General features: G+C 46.2%; 1 protein-coding gene across 1 annotated transcript in view; it reads left to right on the top strand.

Moving 5' to 3' along the window:
* Positions 1 to 12,709: 12,709 nt before the first annotated feature.
* The window catches only part of E2F3 (E2F transcription factor 3), an 80,185-nt gene continuing 66,212 nt past the window's right edge, over positions 12,710 to 26,682 (top strand). The window contains exon 1 of the mRNA XM_060164268.1: positions 12,710 to 13,108. Coding sequence (XP_060020251.1) covers positions 12,710 to 13,108 — 399 coding nt within the window. The remainder of the gene's footprint in view (positions 13,109 to 26,682) is intronic.

The raw sequence follows: 26,682 nt of genomic DNA, 5'->3' as shown, positions 1-26,682 counted from the left end.
TCTTGCCCTCTGGAGAAGTTGGGTACTCGGTCTAAACCAGTGTTCCATTTTCAGAGCTATGTTATTGATATATATAGGCCACTGGGCTCCCATTTAGGGTGGTATGAGTTGTAGAAGGATCATTGAATCAAGAGTAGGAATATCTGAGTTAGAAATTCAGCTCTGCCATCTAGCAGGTGTGTGACTTTGGGCTAGGTGTTTGATATCTGTAACCCTTTGTGTTAGAGAGGGTAAAAATACCTAGGTTTTTCAGAAGGTTAGAAACACCTATAAACACCTATATACCAATACTGCATAAGGCAAAGGCACCTAGCCTTGTGGATTATTGTGAATATTTTTAATTATTCAAAACAAGACTGTATTCATGTATTACTTGTAAAATTAAAATACCTTCATTAAAATGCATAAGGCTTTATAATCTGTAAAGCACTCACAAATTAAGATATTATTACATTTAATAAATCATACCCAATGTCTTAAAAAATATTAATATTCCTCCCAAAATATCTACCATTCATCTTAGATTTCACCCGAGCAAGTAAATGGCATTTGAGGCAATTGTCCAAAGCACTCCCACAATTCCATATTCCATCCCTTTCTTTTTCTTCCTCTCACCTTTCGCCTTTCCCATTTGTTCTTCTTCTGCTTTTCCTCTGTTGTTTGTTTTAGGTCTTCTTCTCCGCTCAAGGGCATTCCTAAGAGCACACAGGATTAACAGAGGTTGCTGACCATTAACACAGAATAGGTCACATATGTGGCCTGTCCACTCAGTGCCCTGTGTTATACTCACTTCCCACTCGTCTGTGATTTCAGAGTAGTTGTGGGGAGTTCCATGCACCCCAGTGCTGTTGCACCTCAGGTGTAAGCCCAGCATCTCCCTACAGTTCTGCTTGAAGTTCTCTCCAAAGGTAAGGCAGCCTACTCAACTGGGTGCACCAGCAGCTCCAAATTACAGATAAATGAGGGACGAGAGATGCTGGGTGGATGCCTCAGTTTCCCTTCCTTTGGAGGGACAATTCTGAGACATTCTACCCAGAGGGTCCCCAGGTCATTAACAAACCCCCTTTATTGGCTTTTGCTCTTTCACTCTCACTGCTCCTTCACCCCTGCTTTCTGATATCATCTCCCAGCACCCCAATACTTATCTCAGGCTCTGGAGCCCAAACTAACACAGCACCTGATAGGCTTCAGCTCTATAAGCCTTTAGACAGGAATTATTCCATTTGAAGTAACAGAAACTCAACTCAGACTAGCTTAAGCAATGAGGGTCCTTATTAACACACATAACTGAAAAGCACAGGAGTCCAGTTTAAAGTGCACCTAGACCGAGGGGCTCTAATTATATTATTAACACTTGGATTCTCTTCTTTTTTTACTTCCATTGTCCTCTGCATTGACGTCATTCTCAGGCAGCCCCTTTCTAAATCATGATCTCTAGATGACTTAGTTTAACCCAGTTTAGAATATAGTAGAAAGAAAGAGTTCCTTTTTTCCAATAGATAGAGAAAAACAGAATCCTGAGTTGAGTTTCCCTGGCTTGGTTTAATCCATATGCCCGCCCACGACATTTGATTCTACCTCATCTTATCTTATTATTTTTGGTGGCACGCGAGAACAGGACAGGTGAGTACCTAGAGGGGTAAATCTTTCAATTTTACTCATGGATCTCTCACCAGCTTTGGGTAGAATGAAAGTAAGGTCAACTCTAGGCAAAATCAACTAAAGGGAAAGTGACCCTCTGAGCTCCCAAGTAGGAAAACCTAAGGCTTAGAAAAGACTTACTGGCCAGGCCCAGGCCACATTCCCACTCTTGAAGTGGGGGTAAAAGTTTCCAGCTTCAAATAAATCACATGGTTCCTGGCAATGAGAAGTAGGGACCAGCAAGCAAAAGTAGCTGATGCTTTGTGTATAACTATATATGTCTCACACCCCTACAAATCCACATACATCTATTTATCCAACAAACACTTAACAAGCATGTACTATGTGCTAAGCATCAAAAAGACAAAACTGACTAAAGAAAAATATCTACTCTCAAGATGTTCACAGTCCAGTGGAAGAGAGAAAAATAGAAAAACAATAAGAAATCAAGAGAGTATCATTTTAATTCACATGCTATGGAAAAGGAGAGAAGGAGACATCAAAGTCTGCCTGGGTTGTCTGGTCTAATTCACTAATATGTCTTACCTAAACAGGTCAGAGGTTGGAAAACTTTTTCTGGAAAGGGCCACATAGTAAATATTTTCAGCTGTGTGGTTTAAACTCTCTCCATTGCAACTACTCAACTCTGCCCTTGTAGCCATGGACAATATGGAAACAAATGTGTTTGGCTATGCTCTACTAAAACTTTATTCATGGAAACCGTACTCTGGATTTCTTTTAAGTTTTCACATGTCATAGGATATATTCTTCTTTTAATTTTTTTCGATCATTCAAAAATGTAAAAAGTATGAAAATCACTCTTAGATTTCAGGCTGTACAAAGACAGAGTGGGCCAAGTTTGGTCCGGAAGTCAGATTGCCCATCCCTGACCTAGATCATTGCCACAGTCCTGGCCACTCCAATACATTCCCCATCCTGCAGCCAGAAGAATCCTTCTAAGACCAAATGTTATCTTGTCACACATCTGTCTCAATGACTTTTCATTGCCTTCAGGATAAATTCCAAATATCTTGATCATTGTAAGTTTCTTCACAACTCCTTGCTGAACTGCTTTTATTTCCTCCAGCAAACCATGCATCCCATATTTCCTGCTCCCATTCCATAGTACCTAAATAATCCCTACTCTTTCTTCTACCTATTTTTTTTTTCCTCCAAGAAACCTTCCTTAAACTCTTCCCCAAGCCTGGGTTAGGTGTCCTTAGTGTTTTGATAGCACTGTATATTGCCTCACTTCACAGCACTTATTATATATTATAATTATTATCATAGTATATAATTACAATGATACCATTATGATAATTCCCTGTTGGCTAGCCGCATCTTCAAGCTGGATGAGGACACCCGTAAGTCTATCTCTTTCTCACTATATCTGCCATTTCTAATTTAGGGTCTGGCACAAAGTAGATCTCAACAAACATTTATTGGATAAATGAATAATATGAAGAGAGGTATCTTAGGAGGCTTTGCAGAGGAGATGTTCCACAGCAGAGTCTTAAAAGATGAGTAACAGTTTATAATTTTGACAGGGAGTGGTAGGTATTTTTAAGCAGAATGACAGCTAGATCAGACGTGAAAGTGGGAAAGACCATTTGCGATACTCCAGACAGTGTGGTATGGCTGGAGTTCATGCTAATTGGAAAATGATGTGAAATGAGGCTAGAGAGAGAACCTGAGAACTTGTAGGCTAAGATAAGGAATTTAGTCTTAACTCTTCAGGTAATGAGGAGCCTTAGAAGGACAGCTGGTTGAATTTACATTTTAGAACGCTCTTTTACATCTCATTGCCCATGTAGATAGTCTAGATACAATTAAAGTGCCTGGGATAAAGGAGACAAGATCATTCTGGCAGTAGAGTTGACTGGAATTTGATGCCAACCTCCCATTAGGAAATAATATTGGAGTCTGCAGCAACAATGCATGTAAGAAATAAGGACCACATGAGTCAGGGAAATGATAGTGGAAACTTAGTGGAAGTGTGCATTTAAAAGAGGAAAAATTGCGAGATTGAAAATACAGAATTAGAGGAAGTCACAGCCTATAGATATATGCTGTCTGATTCACTAGCCCACACGTGGCTATTTACATTTGAATTTAAATTAATTAAAATTATATAAAACTTCAATATTCAGTTCATTCGTCACACTAGCTACATTTCATGTGATCATCAGCCATGCGTGGCTAATGGCTACTGCACTGGATAGTGCAGAATTACAGAACATTTCCATCATTATAGAAAGTTCTGTTGGACAACATTACATAGACTTAGTTGAAGTTATAGCTAAAGTCAAGATCATCCCAGGAGTTCCTCAAAAAGCTAAATATAGAACTACCATATGACCCAGAAATTCCACTGCTAGGTGGAATACAGGCACAGCTCATTTTATATTGTGCTTTGCTTTATTGTGTTTCACAGATATCGCATTTTTACAAATTGAAGTTTTGTGGCAACACTGCGTCGAACAAGTCTATCGGCACAATTCTTCAAGCAGCATTTGCTCATTTTGTGACTCTGTGTCACATTTTGGTAATTCTTGCAATATTTCAAGCCTTCCACCAACAAAAATATTATGCCTCACTAAAGGCTCAGATGATGGTTAGCATGTTTTACCAATGAAGCATTTTCAAATTAAGATATGTACGTTGTTGCTTTAGATATAATGCTATTGCACATTTAATAAACTACAGGATAGTGTAAAGATAACTTTTATATGTGCTGGGAAAACAAAAAATGTGTGTGGCTTGCTTTATTGTGATATTCATGTTATTATGGTGGTCTGGAACCAAATCCACAATATCTCCAAGGTATACCTGTATATTCAAAATAATTGAAAGCAGGAACTTGAACAGATATTTGTATACTAATAGTCATAGGAACATTATTCACAATAGCCAAAAGGTGAAAGCAACCTAAGAGTCCACCAACAGGTGAATGGATAAACACAATAAGTGTATACATACAATAGAAAATTATTCAGCCTTAAAAAAGAAGGACATTCTGACATGCTACACCATGGATGAACCTCAAAGATACTAGGCTAAGTGAAATAATCCAGACACAAAAGGACAAATGTTATGTGATTCCACCTACGTGAGCTACCTAGAGTACTCACATTCATAAAGACGAAAAGTAGAGGGCTTCCCTGGTGGCGCAGTGGTTGAGAGTCCACCTGCCGATGCAGGGGACGTGGGTTCGTGCCCCGGTCCGGGAAGATCCCACATGCCGCGGAGCGGCTGGGCCCGTGAGCCATGGGCGCTGAGCCTGCGCGTCCGGAGCCTGTGCTCCACAACGGGAGAGGCCACGGCAGTGAGAGGCCAGCGTACCGGGGGAAAAAAAAAAAAGTATAATAGTGATTACCAAGGACTGTGGGAAGAGGGAGATGGGGAGTTATTGTTAATGGGTGCAGAGTATTTGTTGGGAATAATAAAAAAGTTTTGGGTATAGATAATGGCAATGGTTATACAACATGTATTTAATACCAGTGAATTTTACACTCACAAATGGTTAAAATGATAAATATTACGTTATGTAGATTCTACCATAATAATAATATAAAAGATTATCCAGAGAGAATGACTAGAACAGGAAAAGGGGAAAGAGATTTTTAAGGAAATAGAGAAGGAAATGAAGCCATCAAGGAGATCCAGGAAGTCAGAGGGGTAGAATGGGAAACCAGAGGGAGTGCTGCCAAGGAAACTAAGGTGAGAAAGAAAACAGTGATTTTCTACCCACAGGCCCATTTGTGATATGCTGCCAACCATGTTCCCTATTTAAAACCCACAAGCAAGAGGTACACCCACACCACCAAGTCTGAAAAGGTAGCTTGCGACCCTCTGCTTACTCCTGTCCCAGATCTCACTCTAACCATTGTCTAAGTGAATGAAGGATCTTGATTCCACTTTTTTTCTTCGGTTTTTCAAGTCCTCTCTGAGAAACTGCGAAGAAAACAGCTCATAACTTTCCTTTCCCTTAATGCTTGTTGGAGACGTTTGCCTACGTGGCATCATTTCAATGACTCTTCAGTGTGGTAGGTTCAAAACAAACGTTTAAAAAGGAAGGAAACGTAAATCTGAATGGGCGATGAAGCAGCTTTGTTCCTCAGTCTCTCCTTACTCCCACGTGAAAACAGAAAGGACGTCTAGATAGGAAAACCAAACACCACGGGCTACATTTACAACAAGACTTAGTGGCAGAGGTGCCTCCACGAATCCCAGAATATAAATGAACGTGAACCAACCACCAGCTGCCGTAAGACTTGTGTGGTATCAGCCCCTGTACATGAGGAAGAAGGAAAGACTTGGGTGGTGTTGGGTGCCTGTTGGACCTAAGAACAGGAGGAGCCCCCAGAGAGCCAGTAGATCTTCACTGGGATGTGAGTGGGCTGATGGGGCCATGGCAGCTGAAACTGAGAGGGGTTTTGCTCCCCAGAGGTAGATGACAGTAAGGGAGGGCAATAGGAAGGTCTAAAGGGACCACAGCAGTCTTATCCAACTCCCCTCAAAACTGACCCTCAGGGCTCCCTTTTCAGACAGGGAGGAAGACCAAGGAGGAACTGCTGGGGGTGGGAATCAAAATTGATCAGGACAACATGGAATCAACCTAAATGTCCATCAATGGATGAATGGATAAAGAAGATTTGGTTTATATATACAATGGAATACTACTCAGCCATGAAAAAGAATGAAATAATGCCATTTGCAGCAACATGGATGGACCTAGAGATTATCATCCTAAGTGAAGTAAGTCAGACAGAGGAAGACAAATATCATATCATATCACTTATATATGGAATCTAAAATCTAAAAATGATACAAATGAACTTATTTACAAAACAGACAGACTCACAGACATACAAGCAAACTTATGGTTACCAAAGGGGAAGGGGGAGGGGGTAAATTATGAGTTTGCGATTAACAGATACACACTCCTATATATAAAATAGACAACCAACAAGGACTTACTATATAGCACTGGGAACTATATTTAATATCTTGTAATAGCCTATAATGGAAGAGAATGTAAAAAAAGAATATATATATGTTATATATATATATATGTATATATATATATATCTGAATCACTTTGCTGTACACCAGAAACTAACAGAACATTGTGAATCAACTATATTTCAATATAAAAATTTTAAAAAAGAGACTTAAAAGACATATCAACATTTTTTAATGGTCAAGACTAAACTATATTTCCTGGAGATGCATATTTGGGTGACAAACTTTTTTAAAAACAAGGAAGTAAAGACTAAAAGATATTAGGCTAATGGTACTTTTAGTGGGAGGGAAGATGTTGTGATCAGGATTAGGGTGAGTGAAAGGGACTTCAGGGGTGCAGGTCAAGTTCTACTTCTTGACCCGGGTCGGGGTTACAAGAGTGTTTACCTTATAATAATTCATTAATCCATGATTTGTTTTGTTTAGGTTTCTGTATCTGTATTTTTTGTTTTGATAAAAATCTGTTTCAAAACAGCAAGGAAACACACACATTTGAGATAATACCTTTTTTTTCCTTCCAGTATATTTTGTCTGAATCACATTACTTGTTAACTGAGCAGAAAGAGCTTTAGTAGAAGAGGCAATTTGCAATCACAGTACAGTCTAAATAAATAGTTACTAACAGTGGTAACATTAGTTGCCCTAAGATTCTATTAACAAGGGAGTTTTCCATGTCATCATTGCCTAGAAGCCAATTTGTAGAGCAGAGACTGCTAGGTCATGGGTGCCCGTGTGGCACTGTTTCCCAAGTGTACCACCTGCATCACAAGTATCCTGTTTATAATGCATATTCCTGGACTCCAACCAGAAATTCAGATTCAGAAGATGAGATGGGCAGCAATGCTCTATGCTGTAAGTTCATCCTAGATTTATTTAAAAACACAAAAGCTCTATCTAAACAGTACCTTCCTGGTCTGGTCAAAGAACTGAAGACAAGAAACTCTACGCTCGTGCCCAAACCACTATCTATAACAATATTGGTCAATTTTCTAGGATGAGCACCTAGAAATTTTGTTATTAGTGTTTGATGTGGTAATGGCTTAAGGACATACTCCTCGTTCTTCCTAACCAGGAAAATAAAACAGAGAATGTTATTTCTACGTGGGCAACTAACTGAATTGCAATAGAAAAGACTTAGACTCAGATTAGTTTTTTCCAGACCCTAAAACTTAAAACTTTACACTCTCAATCCAATGTGACAACCAGATCTGGCTAAACTAAATTAGAGGCACAATTTAAACTTTAGATGTTCCAAAGATTTTCTGGGCTTGTGAACAGCTTCCTTAATCTCAGAAACCTATAGTATTTCCATCTGAAGATTTAATATTGAATTCCCAAAAAAACTGTTTAACAGTATTGTTTCTTGGGAGTTATTTATATAGATCTTATGGATGTTGGCAAAACTGTATCCAAAATGGAAAATGAAAGCTTTTAGAGAAAACTGTAATGTCAAATTTTATAACTATAGTATGTATAATGTACATATATGTGTATATATGTGTATATGTATATGTGTGTGTGAATAAAAATTCAGAGCTTGTTATGGTAACCAGTAGGGTGAGAAGGTGTAGTAGGGGATTGGAAACACCCATCAAGTTATTAGACAGAGGGGTGGCAACGCTAGCTGTAGCAATGGGATATAATGGGCGGAAGTCCAAAGTCATACAGCTGACTGTGGCCCTCGATCTCTAGAGCATAAAGGAATTACCTGGAGGGACTTGTTAAATGAGCTTCTTGAGTCCTGCCACAGGGATTCTGATTGGTTGCGAATCTGCACTTTTATAAGTCCCTTGGGTGAGTCTGCACCGGGTGGTCAAGAAGTGATGCTTTGAAGAATCTTCAACAAGCTGGCAATAAGTTTCATCGATGTCCAGTAAGGAATCATATCTTGGCAGCAATCCAGAACAAGTGAGTAGCAGCTAAGAGGTCTGAGGTGCAGGTAGGCAGGCTAACAGACTGCATTTGTTTCTCAGGGCTGCCATAATAAATGATCACACGCTGGGGAGCTGAAAACAACAGAAATGTATTCTATCACAGGTCTAGTGGCCAGGAGTCTGAAAGGAAAGTGTTGGCAGGGTTCCGCTCCCTCCAGAGGCTCTAGGGGAGATTCTGTTCCTTGCTTCCTCCAGCTTCCGGTGGCTGTTGGCATTCCTTGTCTTCTGCTGCTCATCCTAACCTCTGCCTCTGTCTTCATGTCTCCACGTGGCCAACTCCTCCTCTCTGTATGTCTCTTTTCTGGGTGTCTCTCTCTCTCTTTTTTTAATTCAGAGAGGAGCACGAGGCTTTGTGTTTCTTTCTTTCTTTTTTATAAATTTATTTATTTTATTTATTTTTGGCTGCGTTGGGTCTTCGTTGCTGCGCGCGCGCTTTCTCTAGTTGCGGTGAGCAGGGGCTACTCTTCGTTGTGGTGCGCGGGCTTCTCATTGCGGTGGCTTCTCTTGTTGCAGAGTGTGGGCTCTAGGCGCGCGGGGCTTCAACAGTTGTGGCTCGCGGGCTCTAGAGCGCAGGCTCAGTAGTTGTGGCGCACGGGCTTAGTTGCTCCACAGCATGTGGGATCTTCCCGGACTAGGGCTCGAACCCGTATCCCCTGCACTGGCAGGCGGATTCTTAAGCACTGTGCCACCAGGGAAGCCCCTAGGTGTCTCTTATGAGAACATTTGTCATTAGATTTAGGGTCCATCCAGATAACCCAGAATGATCTCATTTCAAGATTCTTAACTTAATTACACCTGCAAAGACCCTTTTTCCAAATAAGGTCACAACCACAGGTTCTAGAGATTAGGACAAAGACATGTTTTGGGGGGACAGGCACCACTCAAACAACAACACAGGCCGATTCTGGGACAATTAGCTGCCTTGGGTCACTGTCAGATCAAGGGAAAGGATGGCAGTGATTGGCAAGAATAGTCTGGCTCTAGTGCTAGAGCAGTCTGACCTTCGCAGGAAGGTCTTGGGGACTCAGACTAAGTAACCAACCAGAAGCTGCCTATGAACAGACGAGCAGGTTAGAGTAGGATGAGCAGCAGAGCTGACTTTATTACCTTGAACTTCTGAGTCAGGATTCTATAATCCCTACTAACCAATCCACGATTGTGCTCCTACCCTGTGACAAAGCGAAGCTGCCACAGTAAGTGGACATCTGGGGCAGTATGAAGATTAGAGGCTGGGAGTCAGCTTGGACTACAAAGAGCTGCAAACACAATCACACAAACAAGTAGAATCATAAATACCTACCACTTATTGAGCACTTGCTGTATACCTGGTAAAGTGCCATTATTATTGCCTCTTTTCATCATAATCTTGCAATACTGGTACTACAATATGGGTTCCCATTGAACATACAAGAACACAGGATTTTAAAGATTAAAGTTATATAGCCAATCAGTGGCAGAGCTAGAATTTAAACCAGATCACTCTGGCTCCAAAGCCCATTTGCTTTCTTCTAAAACATGCTACCTCTCCACAAATTAATAGCCTGCCCCAAATTTTAGTATCTTAACTTCTAACACCTCGTCTTCTCTCTTTGAACCCTTCCCACCCCATCCTGTGGTTCACTAGGCATAAAATGTCAAAACATCTGTTTCTCTATCGAATACCCTACATGAAAAATGATAACTTGGCTAAGGTAGAATGGTAAATATTTCAAAGCTTTCTAAACCGGAACCACAGGTGTGAATCTAGATGGTGAACACTTGCTCCCTTGTGACTGTGTTATATCCATCTTACTGTGACCAGTGAAGAGAAGTGTGAGTTCAAGCAGAGATTCTGTGCACAGTCCCAGGTCCTAGGCTTGTCTCTAATCTTAAAATGCAGGTCTTATAATGACTGTGCATGTTGCACCATTCCCTCCTCCCACGATCCCCACAAGAGCCATCAAATGCATGCTGCCAGTGACGTTCTACAGCTGGTGATATCCGAGTAGTTACAGTACAAGTTTCCTCCATAGTGACGCACAGTGGAAAGTAACTTTGATGGAACAAGGTCAAGGAAGTTGCTAATACCTTATGCCTCTAGCCCAACCAGCAATTGATGCCCCTTGAATACCACCTAATCTGCCCTAAAGATAGTGTCAGTTTGATGACACATATCATTTATGTCAGTAAATGTTTGGCTACTGGGCCTTGGATCCTCAATTAGCTTGAGTGCAAGACCAAAATATTCCTGAGCCTGGTGCAAGGTGTAACAGTACTTTGAGTTCACCCTATTTCAGGTAACAGGACTGAAGTAGTAAGGACTCCTAGCCTGAACTGATATATCTTGTCAGGCCTTTCAGAAGACTGAGCATATGAGCTTTGAAAATTAATAATAATAAAAGTCTTGCAAAAGGGCTTGAGGTATTGCAATGCTCATCACCCAGTGAGCACCAGATCAGCAGCTATTTTGTGCAGTTCTCAGTGACCGGAACTGTAAATGATGACCTGACCTAGGTACACCTTTTCCCACAAACTGCCAGGGTCCCTTTTCCTGCTCAGTCTCACAGGCGCAATCTTCAATTTTAAGACCCATGAACACTTGCACCAACACAGAAGTCAATTTGACAATAATTTAATATTTTTCTGGTGGCAATTTCTAGTTTACTTAAAAAAATTCTTTTAAAATATTTTGGAATAGGTTTGGGTCATTGTGTCAGAGAACTTGGTAGGATACCGAAACTGTAAAGTGCTCGTGGCCAGCGTGCAGTGTTTGTTAGGAGCAAGACGTCATCGTGGGAAGCACGTACTTCTTCGGATTACTGTTTGGCGGATTAGAAACACGCAAATAAGTCCTAGGTTAGCCCAGATTAACTGCCCTGGGTGCTTCTGGGCCAGTGGGTAGGGTTTTGGGGGTGTCTGCTGGACTCAACCCAGTACTTGTGGTAAGATTTCACTCGGCAAAGCATTCGGAGTTAATTTTTACTTAAACCCCATCCAGGCTAATAACGAAGCTACCGGTAATGATCTGGAATGGTAACTAAATGGTGCCCGCAATCACGTCAGTCGAACCTTCTGCCCCCACTATTCTGTCGGCCCACATGCTTCTGTCCATCAGCCTCGGCCTCGGGATCAGCTCTCGCCGCGGCATTGGTCGGATTTCAGGAAGAGAGAAACCCGCGATTTAAAGGGCTCGGTTTCCACCTGCCAGGCGTCGTTCGCAAGGTCCAACTTGCCTTTGGCACATACTTGGGAGAATCTCTCGCTGTTGTTCATCTATTACACTGACTGGTCAAACAGAAGACAGTTCCCGAAAGTGTCCCCTTTAGTCACCTTGACAATTTACAAAAGCGAAACTTGCGCTCTAGGTTAGATCCACACTGAGTCTGCGGGGCGCGGAGTCCCTGCCCAGGTCAGCAGTGCCCGCCCGGCTGGCGGGCGGGGACGGGGGCGGAGCCTGCACCAGGCGTGGTCTTCCGTGGGAGAGAAGGCGGACTTTACCCCCACCTCCTAAAACCCCTACTCCCTCCCAGCCAATCAAGGAAGCATATGCAAATAGGGCTCCTGTCGCCCCGGCAACCATGATGCACGGCAGCCAATGGAAACCGGCAGGTTGCGACCCTGCTCCGTGATTGGGACGGAAGGAAGGAGACACAGGCCCAATGGGCTGTGGGAACGGTCCTCGGCGGGTTGAGGGGCGGGGATATGCAAATATGGTTTGAAAAGCCGGCGGGAAATCTGAGTTTCGCGGGAGGACCTTGGCGCGTAAACCGTATCCCTTCATTCATTGTCAGCAGCAGCTTCCTGGAGCCATTTTTCAGCTGCCGGCCGCAGCACCCGTGCTGCCGCCGCCGCCTCGCAATCCATTGCATCGGCCGCCCCCGACGCCTCCATCCCCCCTCGGGGCCCGATATCCGTGCGCCCGGGACCCTCCTCTCTCCAGAGCCCCGATTATTTTTGGCCCCCGGGGCCCGGGCGGTGCGGAAAAATAAAAAGAAAAGGGAGAGAAGGGGCTCGGAAGCGCCGGGCGGGGAGGAGAGAAGGAGAGACTTGGAAACTCCGACTGCAAATAATAAAGAAATTGAAAACAATACGTTAATATACCATAGCAATAAAAAGAGCAGGAGCGAGAGATGAGAAAGGGGATCCAGCCCGCCCTGGAGCAGTACCTGGTGACCGCCGGGGGTGGGGAGGGGGCGGCTGTCGTCGCCGCCGCCGCTGCAGCCTCCATGGACAAAAGGGCACTGCTAGCCAGCCCCAGCTTCCCCGCCGCCGCCACCGCCGCTGCTGCCGCCGCCCCGAGCGCGTACATCCAGATCCTCACCACGAACACTTCCACCACCTCCTGTTCCTCCTCCCTCCAAAGCGGCGCCGTCGCCGCCGGCCCCCTCCTCCCCAGTGCCCCCGGCGTGGAGCAGACCGCCGGCAGCCTCCTCTACACCACGCCGCACGGACCCTCCAGCAGAGCCGGGCTGCTGCAGCAGCCACCAGCGCTGGGACGCGGCGGCGGCGGCGGCGGCGGCGGCCCTCCGGTAATGCCCTCCCGTTCCCACCGTCCCCAGCCCGGGCGGGAGGTGGGCTCGCACCGCGCGGGGTGGTGGGCGCGCTGCGGGCCGCCCTGGGAGAGCGCGGGGCCGAGCGTCGTGGGCCTCGGCGGCTGTCCCTCCAACAAGAGTTTATTGTTAGACTTGTGTGTTGACCCCGAACCCCCGAAGGGTCTGGGGGGCTCCGCCAGGCAAGCAGGGCAGCGGGGATCGCCATGGCGCGAACCACATCAAACACTCCGAAACTTTTCGCGGCCCCCCCCTTCCTTTCCTGCACTTTTCCCTACCCCCACTCTCCCCTCCCCTCCAACTCGAAGCTTCCTCCTTCTCGGGCGTAGGAAGGGGTCACGCCCCGGATGGAGAAGGGGGTGGGGGAGGGAGTAGTGAACTGGGGAGTGGGAGACTCCAGGGGGGTGGAAACCGGGGGGCCCTGGGGGTGATGGCCGCCCGCCGGCCTCGGAGGCCCGTTGGCAGCCGGGGGTCCCTAAGGCGTGCTCGGAGTGCAGGGGCTCTGCCAGGCTGCGCTTGACACATTTTGGGATCTGTAACTGCCGGCAACAAAGGGGCTGGGGGAAGCCGAGGGGAGAGGTGGAGCTGGAAGCCGGCTGCAGGCCGGGGCGTGGGCTGTCTGGGGGTGAGGGGCTAGCGGGCGGGCACCCCGGCCTGGGCGCATCCCGGTGGTGGCAGCGGCGGCGCCCGCGTGGCCCGAGCGCCCGGGCCTGCCTCGCCGGGCCCCGGGCCTGCCCTTGACCCGCCTCTCCCCTTGCCCCTTCCTTCCCCGCCCTGTCCCCCCTCTCCGCCCTCCGGCGACGGAGGGCGGGGGCAGCCGTGTTCCCGTCCCGCCGCCTGGGTCTGTCCCTCTCTCCGGGACCCGCCGGTGACGTTTCGCACACGTGCGCGGAGGACGCGCCTGTGACTGGGGAGGAGGCGGCGGCGGGAGGGGGCGCTGGAGGGGGAGAGGGGGCACCCACTTCCTCCTGCTCGCCGGCTCCCTGGCCTGGGACGGTCCCGGCGCCCTCGCACCCGCCCCCGGAGCGGCCACCCTCCCTCTCCTCTCCCCAACCCCCTCCACGGGCGCCCGCCCTCGCCCGGCGCCGCCGGTCCGTTCGGCCCTCCGGGCCCCCTCTCCAGCCGGCCCCCCCCACCTCCCCCCGGAGCCAGGCTGGTTTCGGAAATGCCCTTACAGCAGCAGGTTAGTGACCGGGACGGCTCGGGGGCCGCCGCCGCCGCGGGGGCACCGGATTCTGTTGGGGGTTGGAGCCGTGAGGGTAGGCGGTTGAGCGGGGTTTTGGAGTGGGAACGGGGGGTTGGGTGCTCGAGGGAAATGAGTAAGCAAGAAAAATCTAACTAAGTAAATGCCCGGCCTCCGGTTCTAGGAACCTCGGGGCAGGAGTGTCCGCCCCAGGGGGTGGGTATGGTGTTTACGTGTGTGTTTTTCTAGGGGGCCGAGGGATGGGCGATCGAAAACCGGAGGGGGGGCTTCTCGCCAATGGCCGAGTTGAGCTCTGCTTTCTATCTTCCTTCCCTTGTGCTGGAGGGGGAGGGGGGCGGGTCAGAGGGTAGGGTGTCTGTAGGATTCCCAGGCCACTCGCCACCCCCTCCCTTTGTCCCTGTAATTTATAAAGCGCCTTTGAGAGATGATTTAGGTCAGTATGCGGCTTCTCTTTTTGTTGATACTAGAAAGAAGTGTGGCCCGGAGGTCTTCCTCCTTTCTCCTTTTCTCTCCTTCATTCCCTTCCTCCATGCCTCCTGTCTTCACCCTCGTGGTGAGGCTCGGCCCCCACGAGGCTAGAAACGAACCAAACCCAGTTAGATTAATGGTTGGCTGATAATATCAGTCGTTGACCTCACCTTGTCTCGGCTCCGAATGGGCTGAATTTTTGAAGAATCAAGATTTTGCAGAGGTCTTTAAGAGAGTCGGCACCCAGGCAACACTTTGGGGGATGAGATGGGTTTTGGAATAATGAAAAATTTTAATTCATGACTCTTCCCAATTTCTCCTCGAGTTGGATCTTAACTGCTTTGCAGCCCCAGAGATACTTGCTAGGGATGTGTGATACCGTCTCAGTCAAAGAAGCTCATGGTGTTTTAGTGACTAGGGTCTGCCAGCAGGGGGGAAAGAGTACAGTACCTGCTTACACATAACAGTATCCAGTGTGCCGGATTCTCAGACACGAGAATATGCCACGCTTTTATCAGCATTGAATACTATTACTGACTTGACCTAAACGTGCTTGGATATATTTTAAGCATATTTGCTCCCTCAGGGTTCTGTCACTATATCATAAACCTAATCTGAAACAACCAGCTATTGACATACTTCTGGGACTTGATTCAGATTTATGGGAGGGTAGTTTTGACAATGGGAAATTGTGAGACGACCAGTTTGCTTTTTTTTTTTTTTCCTTTTGAATTTTAGCCCACCTGGGCCAGGTCTCTGAAACTGCCTAGCCAAACTTCTATGTAATTCATTGTATTTAAGTATTTAAAGTATAAAAAATTACCCTCACCACCTTTCAAGCTACTTCAAAACTTTATCCTCCTTGCCACGAGATTATTATTCCAGAATCATGAGCACTGTATATAAAGTTTGGTTTCTTTTTTTTTCTTATCAAAATTATATTAGACTTCTATTGAAGTCTTGAACTTTTGTTGATATTCTTTCCCTAAGCAGGAGGGACAGCATGGGGATAGCTAAGTGATTGGCTGAGCAAAGGGATCATTTAAACACTTTCCATCAAAGAAGAGGTTGAGAACTCCTGTTCAAGTGGCCACAGTTACAGACTCACCTGGCTCTGATTCCATGTTCTGTCTCTAGAACAACCAGGAGCATATTCTTCACCTTTTTTTTAACGTGGAAAAAAAATATATATATATATACATATATATACGTATCTCAGTACTACCTTACTAGCTGTAATTGCCTCTGTCATTTACAAGTCGTTGGATCTTAGGCAAATAAACTCTCACAACACAGTTTCCTCTCTTGTAAAATAGGGACAATAACAGTAGGAACTTGAAAGTTCTATTTAAGGGTTAAATATGATAATGCATGTAAAACACTTAGCACAGTGCCAGGTAAATAGTAGATGCCCAATAAAATGAATATTCAGAAATTTATATTTTTTTGGAATTTAGAGAAATAATGTAAGACCATGTGCACACTGCCCCTTTGTTGACATATATGAGTAAAATGGTTAAAAGTTTTTAAAAATGATATGTAATTAACTATTTATACCTAGTTAACTTGAGTTTTTAAACCCATAAATCATGGCTCTCCTAAGAATGGATAAAATAGGGACACGTCAGTACCACAGGCCTGTGTTAGAGATGGTGGTGATGAACTGCCCCAGTATGAGCTTGTGCCTTGAGTTGTGACAAATTTAGATCAACTCATCCTCACTTTTTTGCCTCGCTCCTCCCTTGACTGCATGGACCGGCCATCTTTTGCATGCAGCCCGTGCTTAGTGGCTTTTGTGGAACTGAACTCTTAATCATCACCATGTCAGAGACATGCACGAGATAAATTCAGCTCTAGATGGTGAACTGTTGGACATGGAAGGAGTCTAGAGAAACCAGAGTCACAAGTGCTGCATATTTTCTGGAACTGAAATGGCTTCATCATTTTCTGCCTCTGCTAAAAAGAAGCTGAAATGATTTCATTACGCTTCTAGAAAGTTTGGGATCTATTAATGCAAGAGACAATGGCCTGTCACATCTGATTTAATTTAATCCAGTCATAGCATCCCACTTATTAGACTTTGGGAAGGCACCCACAATGTTTGAAATTTCCCTGTAAGAATGGAGAAACCATAGGTGCTACAGCTGAGTTTCTTTCCTGTATAAATATAAAAGAAGAAGAATGCTGGGTTCCTGTGGTTCTGTAGTCAATAATCTTGCTTCTGCTGAGATAGATGGTTGGTGCCAAGTTTAAGCTAGGAGAGAATTTTTAGTCACTACATACCCCAAAATGGAAGTTTTAATATAATGCAGTGCCCAGACTCAGGCAGTCCAAATAGCTCCACTATAATCAGTACCCAGGGCACCACTCTAATCATCTTCTGAAGCAAAGCACCCGTAAACGTGGCTCTGTGAGCTAAGGAACCCAAGCTTGTGAACAGGAAAGGATTTTTTTTGTTGTCGTTTTTCTATAAATCGTCACCTTATGTAATACTTGGAAGGGTAGATTCTGAGATTAATGTTGTGCTGTGTAAAGCTAACATGAAAACAGAAAATAATACTCTAAGCTTAGTCATGAATAGATGATAGCACCTGGAGATTGAAAGGTTGTAGGGAAAAGTGGCTTTTATTCTCATTTCTCATAGGTATAATCCATAGTGGTCTTTTATTGCCATCCCCAAAGACACACCATCCGTACCTTTAGCCTTTTTCCAAAGGACCTGGACCAATTTGGCAACGCTTCAGATATTCATAGTTGATTTTTCTGGCCAGTTTTCTAATTTAACATGACTTAACATATATTCCATTTGTATGTCTAGTTTACATCCACTTTCCCAGGCCGACTGACTCCAATTCCTTTTTAATCACCTACTTTCTACTAACATTTTAAACTAGGAAGAGTGAAAAATCAGCCACCGCCTGTGCTGATTAAATCACATCCCTCCTAGATGCCCATGAAACCGCCCCAAATAGTGCAAGGCAAAGAAGGTAGATTGCAGTTCTTATCAGATGCTCTGTTTCATTTTGGTTTTTAAAGAGAGGAACTTCCCTGAATTCTTTGAGGTACTAAGCATGTGGTTTAATGCATATTTTTCGTGCTTGTTAGCAGCTTAAAAGTGTTTCGGGGACTATTTACAATTGCTAAGAAGCATTTTTTCTACTAATCATTTTTCATGGGACTAAGAAGGGGAGCTAACTGGGAAAGCAGTAAGTATAGGAAACCACTAATGGTATCTCCTTCCTCCTACCCTGACCTTCTCTTTGGCTTCCAAGAGTGGCTTGGAAAATGTATCTTACACAAGGAAAAGTTATACAACAGAAGGGACAAAAAGACAACAACTGGGATGGGGGTAAGGAATCCTGGAGGGCAGGAGTAGGGTTAATATAGAGGGATAGATAATACATATAGCTTTGGGGCCAGTAAGAAGGAAATCAGTTTATTTTCTGTTGTCGCTTTTGCTTCAAACGCTCTCCTGCCAAAGCAATGCGTTTTTAGAACTCAAAGAATGTGTAAGTTACAAGGATGCATTCTCAGTCCGCCTCCAACCTTAACTGGGGGTCAATCTATTTGCTGTGGCGGCCACGATCATCTACAATATAACTTTGAAGGGGAAGAGGTAAAGCCCACTGGTTGCCAGGTTGCAATCACAAAGCCTGGGCCCCTTGCTTTGCTGGAGAACCTGGTGAAACAGACCACTGCTTAGCTTTGTAAACTAAGGCCGGGGTTTATGTCAGCGGAGGTTGATAGCAGTGAGAATGGACAGCTGATGGAATAGAGAAGCGATAGGAGGAAGTAAGAATAAAAGTAATTGACTTTAGTCTGCTTTTTATTACTGTAGCCCAACCGTCTGGGGCTATTTCTAGTGTCCAGACAACATTCTTATAACTAATTCTTCTAATTAGCATAGGCAATAATTGATATTCCCAATGGTCTTTGATTAATTTTTTTTTTTTTCCCCCGGTACGCGGGCCTCTCACTGCCGTGGCCTCTCCCGTTGCGGAGCACAGGCTCCGGACACGCAGGCTCAGCGGCCATGGCTCACGGGCCCGGCCACTCCGTGGCATGTGGGACCTTGCCGGACCGGGACACGAACCCGTGTCCCCTGCATCGGCAGGCGGACTCTCAACCATTGCGCCACCAGGGAAGCCCCTCAATGATCTTTGAATCGTAACATGTGAGAGCTGTAAAGCAAGAGTCATCATCTGACCCGATCCCCTTCATTTTGCAGGGGAGGAAATTAAGACCCAATGCAGTTGTTACTTACCCAAGGTCACAGGCTAACTAGTGGCAAAGCCAGAACTGAACCTGGAGACTGGAATTCTTAGAAGCAGCCCCATTTGCCAAGAGAAAGTTAACTAAGTCTCATGTACCCTATATGGGAAAATTGGGATGTGTAGAATACATTTAAGATTGCCTTCAGGAATGGTTACATTTTTAAAATAGACACATACAGAAGTGTCCTTTGAACAGTTGGCTTTAGAGTAACACCTCATTCTCAAAGGTACAAAATACGCCATGCTCCTTTAGATGTTCAATGAAAGGGAATTTTAAAAAATGGAAGGAATGACAGACTCTTATAGAAACATGATAGTAGCCTTTTTAAAGCTTTATTTGTTATTTGCAAACTTTTGTGGATATGACACTTCCGGTGCTGAAACGGTGAAACATACTTCACTGAGAATAGAACCTGAAAGGATTTTTGCCGCTCTCTTCAGGAGAAGGGCACAGTATAGCTCTGGTGTTGGAGGTTTGTCCTGGGCTCTCCACATCCTGGGTGACTGTTGTGGTTTTCAGAGGTCCTGGTGCCCTTGCCCAGTGACATTAGACCAGGTGCCCTTCCTTCAGGAAGATTGCTGGTTTAACAAAGTTTAACTCTTTCAGGGGAAGAAGTCCTCATCCCCTAAAAACCAGAACTAATTTCCTTAAAACGTCTTCTTTTACTTGTGGAATTGAGAAAGCTTAAAAATAGAATCACTTCAAGCCCTGAAGCCTAAAAGTGAAACATAATCCAATGTCGCTGTAGTTCACCAACGCGTTAGGGGTGGGGATATATGGCTTGTCTATAAACCACAAACCAGAAAGGTGCCATGTGTAGGTGCGGTCTTAGATCAGGGAGCAACTGCTGGTGAGACCTGTAGTTATCAGTGAAGCTGATCCCCCTGGAGGACTTTATGGCGGATGGAGTCCATCTCCGGGAGCAGAGGAACTGAACGCCCTTGGTCCTCCCAGTCAGCTCGTGCCTGGGGCTCCCCAGGAGACCCTGCTGGCTTGTGCAGCACGCACCTGACTGCTGAGAAGGGCTCCCCAAGCTCTGGTCTTCAGGATCCTGAAAGTTGCAGCTCGGGACGCTGGGGGTCACAGGAGGTCAGCTCAGAGCCTATAGATTTCACCCCTCCCTTGCCCTTTTTCCACGTCTGATGCTTTGAGGCTCCAGAAATATATAACCAGAGCAGCAGCCCTGTGACCCCATACCTTCTGAGCCTTTCTGGGCCTGGCAGCCCTTAGGAGAGGGGAAGGCTTTTATGGACCTAAACCACACCCTCCACCTAAGAGGCAAACTGAAGGGCAGCCGAGTATAAGAGTCGGACGATGGGGCCTGAAGCCAGAGTGTCTGGGTTCTTATTCTGTGTGACTTTGGGCCACTCTGCTTAACCTGTGCGTCTTAATTTCCTCACCTGTAAAATGGGCAAATCCTAGTAGCTACCTCATGGGGACCGGGACGATTAAAGGAGTTCCTATTTGTAAGGTGCCTAGGCCGGTCCCTGACCCATGGGAAGGATTCGGTAGATACGTGGTGGCATTGCCCTTTTCTTCCGTGGCTGTCTCTGGGGCCCACCCTTTGGTGGTTTAGTTTCTGAACCAGCCCTTGTGTTCATCCAGACCCAGGTTACACCTCTAAAAATGGCGGTGATGAAGCAGAGGGGTGAACCACAGGGCGGTTTCCTCCCAACGTACTCTTTAGGGCCTTTGCAGCTCTGCATAAGCTGTGCATGGACTCGGGAGGATGAGCAGAAAGATAAGCGTCGCCTTATAGTAGTCCTTGTGGCAGTGGCAGTGTCATGACGAAAATCTTTATTTCTGTGATGATCTGCGTTAATGGAGCGGCACTCTTAACATGATTTCACTTCTGTACAGTCACCCAGGGCTTAAGACTGAATGGTGGAGATCAGGGTGTCTGAGGCGTGTGGGGCCCTGCGGGACTGGAGACGCCACTCCGTGTGCGGAGGGGAGCTACCCCCGGGCCTCCCTGGCCCCTTCTCTTCTCCCTCTCGCAGTGTCTAGTTGTTCAGTGTGTTATGCCTGTTCCTCCCACTTAGCCCTCACCTCTCCCTCTGCCTGGCTTTTAGAAGGAGGCCAGAATCACAGCCTTCACGGGCCGCTTCCGTGAATTATCCAATTAATTACAACCCTTTCCCTAGCGTTTGAGGTCCAGTGAAATCTCGCCCTTCCCGTTCTGCTCCCATTCCTCCCCACTGGGATCCTGGCACTTACGGAGGCTGCTGCTTTCCCTCGGGGCATTTATTCGCTTGTTCCCCTCGCTGCTGCCGTCCTTCCCACCAGCCTATCAAGGACACCCCCTGCACAGAGCCTTCCCTGACTCCCCAGGCCTTGGGCCCCTCCCTTCCCGTAGGACATCTTCGTCCACCTTATATCCTCATCAGTGGTGCCCTTGACTTACTCTTCCTCCAAACCCACAAGCTTCAGGAAACCAGGCTGTGGTTTTCGCGTCACGTCGTCCTTGCGATGCCTTCTCCGTTGTGGACGCTCAAACATTTGACAAGAGGCGTTGTCATCAGGCACCCACAGTGTGCTTGGCACCCCAGTCTTCCTGTTGAGGATGCAAAAGAAGTATGAAGTGTGATCCACCCACTCTTGAGTTTTATGGTCCGTTTGGGGAGACGGGCTTTAAACACAAGTTGAGTCGCAAGCAGGACTAAACGGGAGTCAAACAAGACTCTTGCCCTCGGCCGCACCGTGTCGACAGCATGTGCCAGCCGGACCGTGGGGGGCAGAGGCCGTGGCTCCCGCGGCCACCGGCCTCAGAGCACGTTTGGGTGCGCATTTGGGTCATCTTGGCACTTTCGAGAAGTACCCCCAGCCAGCCCTGAGTATGTCTTGAAAGTGTCCCATGTCATCTTGACGTGCACTCAATTGGAACTGCTGGACTAGGTGGACGGGGAAGGTTTGGGAGGCTGTTCATGGCTGGGGGAAGGTCATGAGGCCAAGGTAGGAAGGCAGGAAGTGGGCAGCATAAGGAGACCTGTTGGACTGGTGTCAATATGGGGGAATAATAGAACCTAACACTGGATACATTGGTAAAGTTGGTCTGGAATAGAGATTGCCTTCCTACAAGGGCCAGGCAGGGAATTAACTGGGGGGTATGGAAAGGTGGGGATAAGTAGTATGGGAGTTGGGCTTGAACAAAGAAGAAATGCCCTGTCAGAAGGCAGCCGAGGAGGGACCCCGCCCCAGGTGATGGCTTCCAGAGAGGAAAGCGGGTCCCATTTGTTGCCAGATCTTCAATTTTCTTAAAATGCCAGAAATCTACCAGCGTTAAAATGCAGGCTCAATTAAAAAGGAAAATGTGCAAGCCAAACAAAATAGGTCTCTGGGCCAGATTTGGCTTCGGGGCTGCCACTCAGCAGTCTCTGGTCTATGGGGTAATAATAGCTGATGTTTATCAAGTGCCCATGCGCATGGAGGGCACTAAAGTAAGCGCTTTATGCGCATTAACACGTTATCCACATAACCTGTGAAGTGGGTATTATCACCACGCTTGTCCTGCACAGGAAGACGCAGACAACGAGGGCTTAAAGCGGCCGGCTCAGGGCTCCACTGATGAGAGAGGCAAGTGGAACTGAACCCAAGGAGCCTGGCTCCACAGTCTGCAGACCCCAGAAACCTGGGCCAGGTGCACTCGTACCCCATGCCGACCCTGGTACCAGCTTCTGGACTTCCAGGTCATTGCCAAGGCAAACCATCCAAAGACGAGTGACCCCAAACCCAAAGGAGGTGAAACCAAAAGCACTCCCAAGGGGCTGAGAACTTAGGGGGTCCAAGCAAGCACTGTTGCCTGGCACCAACACCACTGGGAACCAGGGTGATACGCTGGACACCCGGCCCTCAAGGGATTTACTTTACCCTATAGCAGGAAGACTTTCCATCCTGTCGGGTCTGGGCCTGCCTGGAACAGGTTACCAACTGGACAGAAAGGCAGAAGTTCCCCTGGGAAGAAAAGTAGGGCATACCATTTAGAGCATGGGTGCTACAGAGCTGATGAGTCTGGAAGCAGGACGGCAATAGTGATGGTGTGAAAGGCAAGATGGAAGTGAGAGACAGGCTAAGGGAGAAAAGACATACAAGACCTTGACTCCCAAGATGGTTAACTCCTGGGGCTGAAAGAATGGACAAGGCTGAGCTTTTCCTCCGTCAGGGTTTGCACCCTGTGGAGGGAATGGTGAGTTCAGAATGAGCTGGCTGTGAGGGAAGCCGTGGGCCACCCAGCTTTCTAAGAGGCTAGGACCCAGCCCTGGGAATGTGGTTTTGGCAACAGAGGTTGGAGTGGAGGCCTTGATGAACAGCAGCCAGCCAAGACTGGCCTCCTTAGCTTAAAAAAACAAAGAATTAAACGTGGTGCTACAAAAACCTTTCATCATGTCCACTTCTCCTTCTATAATATGAAAACGAGACAGATTCATCAGGTTGATTTGGGGGATCAATACTGTCAGGGCTCCCAGAGACGAGCCATCAGATGTTATTTATGACGTACTTTCCCAGGTCTGGGCCTGGCTCCTAGCTGCTCTGAGAAAGCAGAGAGCCAGCTGGAGAGTGCTGTGCATAAGGAAAGGTCACGTAATTATGTCTTGAACTAAGATGGCTTTTTTGACCATTGTTTCCTGTGCTCTGATTTTGCAGATTAAAAAAAAATGTATCTTGGATATATTTTCTTAAGCCCTAGCATATTAAAGTTTAACAGTGAAAGAGCCACGTAAATTCTAAGTATCTTTATCATTGATTTTTAAACATGTAACTTGTATTTAAGCCTATTTGCAGTAAGTAACCTTTGAATTGACCAACTTTGTTGCTATGTTTGGTAGCAAGACTTGTGATCACACTAATAATGTGGTCAAGTTTTCAACCTTTTCTGTTACTGTTTTCCTTGCTAGCATCTCAGACACTCTAATCCTGGGACTGGTCTTTAGGAGGGAGGTTTTCAGCTCTGGGGACCCATGGCACGGTTGTGGGGTACGGAAGGAGCCTAGGGCTTGACATCGGGCTCCAGAAACGTGCTCTGTCGCTTAGCAGCGTGTGACCTTTCACAAATTCTATGAGCTGTAGTTACCTAAAATAGTGTTCCTGTCTCCTTCAGTGGTTGGAAGGATTAATTGAGATAAGTTTATAGGAAGTGTACTGTGTGTTCCTAACTTAGTGTGTTCACCCCGCTGCCCCTCCTCCATGGTTAGGAGTGAGTTCTCAGCATTTTTACCCATTTGAGGGAAAACAAAGTACAGGACACTTACTGAACACCCACTCTGAGCTGAATCGGTTCCCAGTATTCTGGGTGTTTCAATGACTAAGATGTTCTTCTGGCCCTCAAGGGAGGTAGGGGAGATGAAGCAAGTTCTCCAATAACTAAGACAAGATAAAAGACAGTGAAGGCTGTTAGAGAATATCGATGAAGTTTCTTAGGCATCCAACCTGGGGCGGGGGTGGGAGGGGTGGGACAGAGAAGGCTTTGAAATTGGAGCAGAGTTTCAGCACCATTGACATTTTGGCCAGATACCTCTTTGTGGGGGGAGGCTGTCCTGTGCCCTGTTGGCTACTCGCTACTCTAGTGAGTAGTGAGGACTCCTCACCAGACGCCAGTAGCACCCTCCAGTTATGACAATCAAAATCGTCTCTGGACACAGAGACATTGGACACATCTGTCCAATGTCCCCCGAGTGCAAAGTCGGCCCACATGTCTCCCCCGCCCCCTTCCCTGCCCTGTTGATGAACCACTGAACTAGCCCTTTATGGGGCATGCCTAACCCCCACATGGAACCCCAGCGCTGTGATTCAGTGTCCCACTCTTGAGAGATGATACAGAGAAAATAAACTCTGTGTAGCCAGCCGGAGCCGTGCCTGTCTAACGATCAGGCATACTAGGAATGGGCCATGTGAAGCCTCTCCGTAACTTGGAGAAGAAAGGATCAAAGTCTGCAGTTCAGAGAAGGCCAGAGAAGTTTTGCATTTATCATTTACTCAACTGGGTAATTAAGAGAGACCTTCTGCTTGGGACCAGCTTCTCCATAGATAGTTAGCTGGTTTGGGAGCATCACTTCCTTTCTAACCTGTTTCCTCACCTGGTAAATGAGGAGAATCAAGGTTCTCATCTCATAGGTTGTTGTGAAAACTGAACGCCCCAAAGCATGTAAAGTGCTGGCTCTAGCTCCGGCCACATACCAAACACTCTGACGTGTTTGTTAGCATCATGTATATTATTACTGCTGTCGTTGTTGTTGCCATCCTTGTTAGCAAGTTGAGCTTCCCTTTCAGGGCAAGTTAGCTGTTAAAAGCCATTCCCTTTGTTGCTGGTGTTTCCACAACCACTTCCCTTGCTCCTCCATCCCCACGCTGGCCCCAGTTTCCAGCACGGGGCATACTGATTCATTTGACTTACTTAGCAGTTATGTGTATAGGGCACCTAGTGTATGCCAGCCCCTGTCCTAAGTGCTGGGGATGCAGCAGGGTCGACACGGACAAAATCGCCTGCCTTGTGTGGCTTGGATCGTGAGTGATGCAGATATGGCCGTGTAACAAATAACCCCACCACCACCCCGCTTCCTGTCTTTGATGGATCCTGTCCTGTTTTTTTCACAACAGTGGTTCTTAAATGTGTAGTCCGGGACCAGCAACAGCACCTGGGAGCTTTTTAGAAATGCAAATTTGGGGTTCACACCCGAAACCTACTGAGTCAGGAATTCTGGGTGTGACCAGCAGCTTGGGGTTTGACAGGCCCCCCCGAGGTCTTTCTGATGCCCAGGTTTGAGAGGCACAGTTTGGGAAAAGATACCTCTCAACAAGAAAGGACTAGGGGAAGCCAAGGCCTGGATTGGGCTGTCGTGTTACGCGACAAAGAGGGTGTTGCCCATACAGTGCATTTCCAAAAACAGCAGTGCTTACAAAAGATCTTAGGTGTATCAAGACAGTTCAAAACTGGCAGTGCCCTTTGATCTCTTCTGGGCCTGGCATCCCTTTTTGAAATGGGAGGACTCTGGGAGGATCCTGTGAGCCACAGCACAGAACTCAGTAACAGACATTCTTAGCCTTCTTTGGGCTTTTCAGCATCATCCCGTGAACAGGAAAAACTGCTTCCCTCCCTTTTCTCCAGAGGCTTTTGATGTGTTTGTTTGACAATTATGTTCCTCCTTTTAATTCCTTCTCGTTTAATCGTCCTTTTATCTAGCACCAGTAGAAATCCTTATATCTATAACCGAATTGCCAGCCAGATGTACCAGGCTTCTCTGGAAATGAAATGGTTGCTCTCCTTACATGTCTGGTAATTTGGGTATTTAAATATATCGTGAAGAGTAAATGAAATGAGAGACCCTGGGCCAGCGTCCAGCCTGGAGCTGGGCACAGAGTGTCCGGCCACTTGATAAATTCCCACCCCTGTTCCCAACGCATTATGAAAACCAGTAAAGGCAATAAGTAGATACCACAGTTCTTTATGTGAAAAGCTTTCGACTACCCACAGTTTGAATGGGTATGAATAATCATCATATAAATTATAACCAAAATCATGGAATCAGAAGTTCTGATCAGTTAAAACTTAAATATATATGTAATTAAATAAACTTAGAAACTTAAAAGAAATAGATGTTACCTGATTTTTTTT

The sequence above is a fragment of the Lagenorhynchus albirostris genome, chromosome 10 (genome assembly GCF_949774975.1).
Source record: "Lagenorhynchus albirostris chromosome 10, mLagAlb1.1, whole genome shotgun sequence".
Classification (NCBI taxonomy): domain Eukaryota; kingdom Metazoa; phylum Chordata; class Mammalia; order Artiodactyla; family Delphinidae; genus Lagenorhynchus; species Lagenorhynchus albirostris.
This window is presented reverse-complemented; position numbering and strand designations above follow the sequence as displayed.